At 40.0% G+C, this 9,178-nt stretch overlaps 1 protein-coding gene across 1 annotated transcript; it reads left to right on the forward strand.

Annotated features, from left to right (window-relative positions):
• The first annotated feature begins 509 nt into the window (after nt 1-509).
• LOC134672560 (pyruvate dehydrogenase E1 component subunit beta, mitochondrial) lies at nt 510-8,741 on the forward strand. The gene is made up of 7 exons (XM_063530505.1): nt 510-942; nt 1,649-1,802; nt 4,934-5,120; nt 5,926-6,048; nt 6,847-6,948; nt 7,491-7,610; nt 8,557-8,741. Exons 1-7 carry the CDS (start codon nt 734-736, stop codon nt 8,739-8,741), a joined length of 1,080 nt encoding a protein of 359 aa, XP_063386575.1. The 5' UTR covers nt 510-733.
• Nucleotides 8,742-9,178: the final 437 nt, after the last annotated feature.

Consider the following 9,178-nt stretch of genomic DNA (forward strand, 5'->3'; position numbering starts at 1 on the left):
ACATTGATAAAGACAGTTGGAAGCAAATATTCATTATAAAGCTTAATCGCATGTAATTAAGTTTTAAGCGTTTTAAGTCCCGTTTTATGATTAATATTGTATAAAATTCGTGATAATTTAAATCAGAGTTGGAAGCAATGTTGCTGTAGAAAAATGTTTTTATTTTTATTACTCGCAACTTTTTCCCGGAGGCCAACGCACACATAGAAGCTTCAGGCGCACACATGCGCAATTATTTGGGGACATAACTTTCTTAGGAAGTGAACAGGCCTTGATCTTACCTGACTTCATTTATAAATTGCCATTCGTTGCTGGGTGAAACAGTCTTCTCAAACGCAACTCCCAACGTCACAGGAAACGGTCGACCATCAGTCGACAAGACAACAATGTGTCAACTTGACACTGACACGTGCTATCACAATCGAGGCTTTTTTTTATTTGTACGTTGTGATTGTCAGTAAAACGTTTCAACCAATCACTTCGCAATATTTTCAAGAATCATGTTATATTATTCGTTAGAATTCAGTGACGTTTCCATGTAACATCAGCGAGAACAGTAACATCACATATTTCGACCTCCATTCATCCTTCGATACTGTGTGCGGTCTTCGGTCTTGATTTTAGCACTATTTTCAAATAAATTTAATTATTTTCCCACTGGAAAAGCTTAAACTGGGCTTATAAGTGTTTTACGCTTAGCTAGTAAGTGTATCATAAATAATTATAATTGAAAATGGCGTTGAAATCTACACCGGTACTGTTCGCAATGCTGGGGCGGCTTTCGAGGCGTAGTTTTTCCACTTCAAAGGCTCTTTCGGCAAAGCCTATGACCGTCCGTGATGCCTTGAACCAGGCCATTGACGAGGAGATGGAACGGGACGAAAAAGTATTTGTTTTGGGCGAGGAAGTTGCTCAATACGATGGCGCGTACAAAGTTACTCGGTAAGTTTTCTATTCGTAATTAAGTCTCTTATAATACAAGATTTTTATAATTATTGAGCTCTCAAGCTTTTTATCATTTGTTTAATTAACTTTACTAGGCGAAAGGTAAAAGTACATAGTTTCATCGAGAAGGGGGCATGTTATATAACCCAGTTTGTTGACAGATCAAGTTCATGTTATTATCTAGAGGCCGTGCAATTTTGCAAATGACTGGTTATACAAATGTCATGCTCAAGGACATGGTTTGTAAGGGTTTATAGATGTCAATAATAAGAATTTCACCTATGTTCTTTGCCATCTTGCTCAATAAAATTTATATATATGAATGATGCTTTAAAGCAGCGGTCGGCAACCAGCGGCCCGCGAGCCTACCTGGCTATTTTGAATGTAATATTGACAAATGACAATGTCTGATAAAGTCATAAATATTAACAAAGTGCGGCCTGTATCCATTTCATTAACTGCTATGTGGCCCTTGGCTGCTAAAAGGTTGCCGACCGCTGCTTTAAAGTGTGACCCATGAGACGTAACCATTGCAGTTGCAATGGTATCGTTATTAGGTACACTATAAAATGACCTGGTTAGGTACACTATAAAAGTTGATTCACCCCATTATGAATAATTAAAAAGTCCAACCCTACCATATATTGTAACTAGAAAAAAAGAAATAAAAACAAGCATTCTATTCTTAAGTTTTTCATTACAGAGGCCTATGGAAAAAGTATGGAGACAAGAGAGTCCTGGATACTCCCATCACGGAAGCTGGCTTTGCTGGCCTGGCCGTGGGTGCTGCGTTTGCTGGCCTCAAACCCATCTGCGAGTTCATGACCTTCAACTTTTCCATGCAGGCTATTGATCATGTAAGTATATTTATAGCCTTATATCAAAATAAATTTTATACTATATCTATAGTTTTCCTAAATCTATGATAACCAATTCTGTGTGCCTTTGGGCAAACTGCCCTCCTAACAATAAGTGCAATAACTCATATTAAATTATCCATTAAATAATATACCTTGTTCTCATACAATATGTCACACAAGCGACTGAGATTTCAAAATTAGTTATTGCACTTATCGTTAGGAGGGCAGCAAAGGCCTCCCAATCTTCTCCATTCCTCCTTATTTTGCACTAATCTGGTGCATGTTTTAGTCCTTCCAGCCATGTCTTTGATTTCATTGGCTACCTCTGTTTATTTTATGTCCTCTATGATGCCATAGTATTACAATTTTGCATCATGTAAGTAATAAAATTTTAATGCTTGTGCATGTATGTATTTGTATTCCTAATAGGAGCATTCCTCGGACTGTTCCGTACAGACTTTATTTTCGGCATTTAAAGCAGGCAATTATTATTCTGTGCATATGTTTGACCATTTGTCATAGAAAAGGAAACTTCATTCATTTCCTCAAATCTTCAGAAAATTCGCGTTTGTACTCAACGGTAGATAATTTCATGGAATGCTCATATAGATATATTATGATGGTCATATTTGTCTACATAAAAGTGCAATAAAGACACTGTCCGTCTCTTTTAATCACATGGTATTTAAAAGTGACACTTAAAGCAATCCATAATTCGCCTGCTGAAGGTATAATGGCTAAATCATGCTATAGCCATATGCGGCTTTCCATCAGAGAAGGGTCCTATAGCACATGAAGTATAGGACTGTTCTCTGATGGAAAGCCACATATAAATCCAATTTCGGCAAATTAGTAATTAAGTTTAAAATAAGATAAGAATCTTGTTGTAAAATATAATTTTAGATGCCCTGAAAACCAGCGCCGTATCTTACAGACACTGCTTATGCTGAGCGGCATCCTATTTGGTGTATGTTTCTCTATGTAACTCGATGTTGTATACCTAATGTATGTTTTTAGGGTTCCGTACCCAAAGGGTAAAACGGGACCCTATTACTAAGACTTCGCTGTCCGTCCGTCCGTCCGTCCGTCTGTCACCAGGCTGTATCTCACGAACCGTGATAGCTAGACAGTTGAAATTTTCACAGATGATGTATTTCTGTTGCCGCTATAACAAAAATACTAAAAACAATAAAATAAAGATTTAAATGGGGCTCCCATACAACAAACGTGATTTTTGACCAAAGTTAAGCAACGTCGGGAGTGGTCAGTACTTGGATGGGTGACCGTTGTTTGCTTTTTTCTTGTTTTTTTTTGCATTATGGTACGGAACCCTTCGTGCGCGAGTCCGACTCGCACTTGCCCGGTTTTTACACCAAATAAATATTTTCTATTTCTAAAATTACAGTAATATAATGACTATTGATAATTAATAGCATGCGAAAATTAGGATGAATTTGTCAGGAGAAATTGTCTTTCTTTTTAATTGTGAAAAATATCATAATAAAGATCTACCTTTTTCCCCAAATAGACATTGGGGTCTACCTATAGATTTTTTAATTGATTCATAAACCACCTATCTCCTGTTTTCATTTATTTCAGTACCCCTATGTAGCTGTTATGCCTAGCTTATCCTCTCCTGACGGCTTTGTTGTTCTGTAACCCTGTGAACGCCACGACTATCGTAATTATGCGGCGTGTCATTGTGAACGTTATCGTAATGCACGAAGATTGATATTTGACTGTTGCCGCGCACGTCAAGCCCCGTCTCCATATCGCGCGGCAAACCATCGAACATCGAACAGCCATCGAGTTGGCTCGCGCGGCAGCCGCGCGCAATGGATACCGGGTTGCCGCGCTCGATGCCAATGTTCGATGGTTTGCCGCGCGATAAGGAGACGAGACTTCAGTTGACATCTTTGGCGGTCAAAGGGTAGAGGGTGGGTGGGTAGGGTGTAGGGCTAATAAAGTCAGTTACAGATACCCTACCAGTGTTGGCCGAACGTTAATGCAATTGACCATTAAAAATTAACCATTGAAAAGGTTAATTGCCATTAGCCATTAACCATTGAAGGAAAATTAATTATCAATTGCATTGAACATCAATTTGCATTAATGTTAATTTATTACGAACCACTAACAATTAAAAAGAATTAATGGTTATTGCTTTACAAACCATTAAAAACTAAAACAATTTTTAATGAAAATTAAACATGTGATTGATAATTAACAATTAACAAGAATAAATATCGTAATTTTATAAAGACGTCAAAGGTCTAGTGCAGCGGTCGGCAACCTGCGGCCTGCGGGCCGCATGCGGCTCGTGAACCTATCCCTTGCGGCCCGAGTGCCGCCTTGGCTATTTTGTATGTAATAGTGACAAACGACAATGTCTCATAAAGTCATAAATATTAACAAAGTACGGCCCGCGTCACCATTTATTTTATTTATTTTATTTATTTTATTTATTTTATTTATTTTATTTATTTTATTTATTTTATTTATTTTATTTATTTTATTTATTTTATTTATTTTATTTATTTTATTTATTTTATTTATTTTATTTATTTTATTTATTTTATTTATTTTATTTATTTTATTTATTTTATTTATTTTATTTATTTTATTTATTTTATGAGCACCCATTATAACTAACAATAATGGGTGTATTCCCATTTGTCTCCACGGGGAACATATAGGAAGGAACAGATGGAATAAGCGCTTCATATAAATGAATAAATTCCATTTGTCCCCGTTTCTCATTTGTCTCCAACTCACATATGACAGGGACAAATAAAAATACACCAATAATGAGTGTATTCCCATTTAATAGTTTCAAGCAAAATTACCATTAATTATTAGTTTAGGAAAAAAATATTTAATTCCATTAAACGTTAATGCAATTGAGAGTAATTCTAATTAATTTTTTGAAACTTTAATGCCATTAAATAGGCAATTAGATTGACAATCAATGTAATTAAACGTCTCAAGATTCAATTCTAACTAACTTTAATTAAATTGATGCGTAATGCAATTGATTAATTGCGGAATTAATGGTTAATGCAATTGATTAATTGTTAATTAGAATTAACCATTACGGCCAACACTGTACCCTACCTTGATTTTTTCAGATCATCAACTCTGCCGCGAAAACGTTTTACATGTCAGCGGGCAACGTGCCGGTTCCAATCGTGTTCCGCGGGCCCAACGGCGCGGCGAGCGGCGTGGCCGCGCAGCACTCGCAGTGCTTCGGCGCGTGGTTCAGCCACTGCCCCGGGCTCAAGGTCGTCATGCCCTACAGTGCCGAGGACGCTAAAGGTAACTTCAACACAACAACATATTCGTCGGCCTAAGTCGTAAGTCGTAAACCTCGTAACTCCCCCGGAGGAGTTCCGAGGTTTGCGACTTAGGCCGACATAATGTGATGTTCCACGGCAAAAGGTACCTTATGGCGGCTGGCGCTTACGTCGCATAGCGCCGCAATAATATTGGAGCGGCTTTAATAATTGCGGAAGTAACTGCCATAGGGTACCTTTACCCGTGGGACGTCAGATGTACAGTCGATCTCAAAGATATGTTTACATTTTTCGCCTTATTACAAAGGAGTAAGGTGCAAAAGTGTAAACATATCTTTAACGTCGAATGTACAATACAGCAGCCAAACCTAATAATCACATATCTATATTCTGTAATCTTATTCTATAATAGAATACTAACTACGCAAAACAGATTATTTACAACCATAGTGCATCTCATAAAAAAACACAACAAAACTGAGAACCCTCCTCTTGGAATTTTGAAATCGGTTAAAAAGAGGAGCATTCAGTAGGTACGTCAAAACGGAGAATATCTATTTTGCCGTCGAATACGTATTTATCTATCAAACAATTGGATTGGCAACTGTCAAATGTTCGTATAGATGGCGCCATCATAGCTTGCCCCTTTTTCTACGAGATTTGGTTTAAAGGGCTGGCATCCAAGGCATAATTTGAAACAATTCTAGAGATTGACAGGGCAAGCTATGCTGGCGCCATCTGCTAAATACTTTGACCGGCCAACCAGGCCAACCCCATTGTATATAAATTTAATAATCAGTTAATTTAAATAAATATATATTTCCCAGGTCTCCTGAAAGCCGCTATTCGCGACCCGGACCCAGTTGTAGTACTAGAAGACGAGATCTTGTATGGTATGCAGTTCCCCATGTCCGACGAAGCGCTGTCTCCAGATTTTGTATTGCCATTCGGTAAGTAACGAATAACTACAAAACGCCTAAAACTGTAAATTGCTAACCGTGTGTTGTATAAAAGGCCGAGCGACTTGACCATTTAGTAATGCTAACGCTGCTAAAAGTAACGCTGCTGGCGGCACCCTAGGTTAGGTTTTTTATAATGTGTTTATATGTATTTTTATTGTTTTGTAAGTGTTTTTATATTTTACTTTTATATTCATATTATAAAAATACCTAACCTAAGACGATAAATAATAATCATAATCATATATTTATTTGTAAACATAGGTTTTTACAGATATAATTGTACACTCCCAAATCTGGTCATTCCTATCCCAGCCGAGATATGTAGGATTTACTAAAATATAAGTAGAAGTTCAACTTAAAAAAACATTGATAAACTAAAAGTTCAATGTACGGTACGACATGGGACGCGGGTCAAAGTGAACTTGCTTTTTGTCGGCAATGTTGCAAAATGCTAAAGTGCTCATTCCTGCTATCAGATACAAAATGATCCATGTTCGGATTGCCTTGATAATGGAATAGGAAACTTTTACAAAGAGAAGCTAACTATGATCAGTGGCGAATAGGGATTTTGGTTTAGGTTAAAATTTCATGTCCGCTACTGTCAAGGACTACAACTAAAGTGTCATTCTATATGGAACTTGCTAAATATGTAAACAAACCCCCATATTGAAATTGTCACTGAATGATGATTTCAATACGGCGGTTTGTTTACATAGTTACCAAGTTCCATAAAATGACACTTTACTACAAGTCATAAATCTTGGAGTTAAAAATTTTGATTTACAGGGAAGGCTAAGATTGAGCGTGAAGGAAGCCACATCACGCTGGTGTGCGCAGGCAAAGCCACCGACACCGCGCTGCAGGCCGCCGCTGAGCTCGCCACCAAAGGTCAGCTTGCATGTTCGCAAATATCACTCTTATGAACTGTATGTTAATGTCGAGCCTGAAGGCAGTTACATTAACAGCTAGTATGTGCTCTGGCAGAGAAAATAAAGGTCAGTTGGCACGTCACGAATATAAAACCTTTATATTTTAAACTTTCATAAAATTATGGCGTATGCCAGTAGCAACTACTTGCATCCACTTGACATTGATTCACACTACTGTACAAAACAACGCAACTCATTTACTTATATCACTGTGTAAACTAAACTGTGAACAGATAACGTGTATACTTTTTTGCGTCATAACACTAAATTAATACACTATAGTAAAAGTGAATACTTACCTAACCTTTGCGTCATAACCCTGAGAGCGCAGCATAGTTCCATTTTTATCGCCAGTCACCATATCCATCACTTTCTCACTTACATACTTGTTAGAACGTGACAGGCTTAGTGACAAGCGATAAAAATGCGACAGTGCTACCGTCGCTGATATTAATACACTATAGTAAACGTGAATACATAACCAGCGATACTTTGTTTAAGGTGTCGAGTGCGAAGTTATCAACCTGCGATCCCTGCGGCCACTGGACTTCGACACGATCGCGCAGTCCGTCGCCAAGACGCACCATCTCGTCACTGTCGAGCAGGGCTGGCCTCAGAGCGGTATGTAACTCACCAATAGGAGTACTATTCACGGTGTAAATAATTCAGTTGTAGTGCATAATTGTTTTGCATCGTATGTTCTAGGAAACGTTCGTATTTATCATGCTACTTCAGTACTTTTTGTACCGCGACTGACTGAAATAGACACGTTCGTATGTTTCCGTGAAAATACGATGGAATAAAATTATGCACTACATCTGTACCTCATTGTCTTCTGCGCTCTAAAACTCGTATTGCTGACGTAGGCGAAAAAACCGCTAGGCTCCAAGAATGGGACTGGGTCGGCTAAGTCTACCGCATAATTCCGAACAGGTATTTTTATTTCGCATTTATTTCGCTATGCTCCCGATTCGGCGTTTTGTAATGATTACGAAACGCCTTAGTGAACTATAATGAATTTGACCAATCACGCTTATGAGGACAAAACCATGCGATAGAACAAAATACGTCAACGAGCCTTTTTTCAGTAGATAGTTTTGTTTGATTATTTAGGTTGTATAGTAGGAAGAAAAATGTATAGGTCAGAAACGTGCAAATTACAATCTTAAAATAGCAATATCCATAGACTACGGAGACTGCTTAGCATTGCTTGTTAGTCTCCATAGGCTACTGTGGCCAAAATCGAAATAATTTTTTTTAGCAAGGAGCGAACCAGCTCATGATTTATGATTTATGAGAAGCCGCTGCTGACTTGCCGGCTATAGCATAGGTATAAAATTGGCTGCTGATTATCTTGACTGTATACTTTTGGTTTGTTTACCTATATGATTAAACTAGTCTAAAGGATTATTTTAATAAATATGAAAAAATATTATATACGAAAGTGATATAATCGAGCTTTTTAATCTCGCACCCTACCCTACTTAGGCCACTCAGCAATCTTCGTGGCCTAAACACGGTGCTCCGCTGAAAGGTTGTTACTATTATTGTTGGTTATAATTTGCAGGCATCGGCGCGGAGATCTGCGCGCGCGTGATGGAGTCGCCCACGTTCTTCGAGCTGGACGCGCCGGCGTGGCGCGTGACAGGTGCCGACGTGCCCATGCCCTACACGCGCAGCCTCGAGCTGCTCGCGCTGCCCCGCCCCGACAGCGTCGTCGGCGCCGTGTCCGCCGTGCTGCAGAACAAGTGAGTGCAGGAGCCACCTCCCCTGCTCGTGCCCATGCCCTACACGCGCAGCCTCGAGCTGCTCGCGCTGCCCCGCCCCGACAGCGTCGTCGGCGCCGTGTCCGCCGTGCTGCAGAACAAGTGAGTGCAGGAGCCACCTCCCCTGCTCGTGCCCATGCCCTACACGCGCAGCCTCGAGCTGCTCGCGCTGCCCCGCCCCGACAGCGTCGTCGGCGCCGTGTCCGCCGTGCTGCAGAACAAGTGAGTGCAGGAGCCACCTCCCCTGCTCGTGCCCATGCCCTACACGCGCAGCCTCGAGCTGCTCGCGCTGCCCCGCCCCGACAGCGTCGTCGGCGCCGTGTCCACCGTGCTGCAGAACAAGTGAGTGCAGGAGCCACCTCCCCTGCTCGTGCCCATGCCCTACACGCGCAGCCTCGAGCTGCTCGCGCTGCCCCGCCCCGA

This window comes from Cydia fagiglandana, chromosome 2 (assembly GCF_963556715.1).
Source record: "Cydia fagiglandana chromosome 2, ilCydFagi1.1, whole genome shotgun sequence".
Lineage (NCBI taxonomy): Eukaryota > Metazoa > Arthropoda > Insecta > Lepidoptera > Tortricidae > Cydia > Cydia fagiglandana.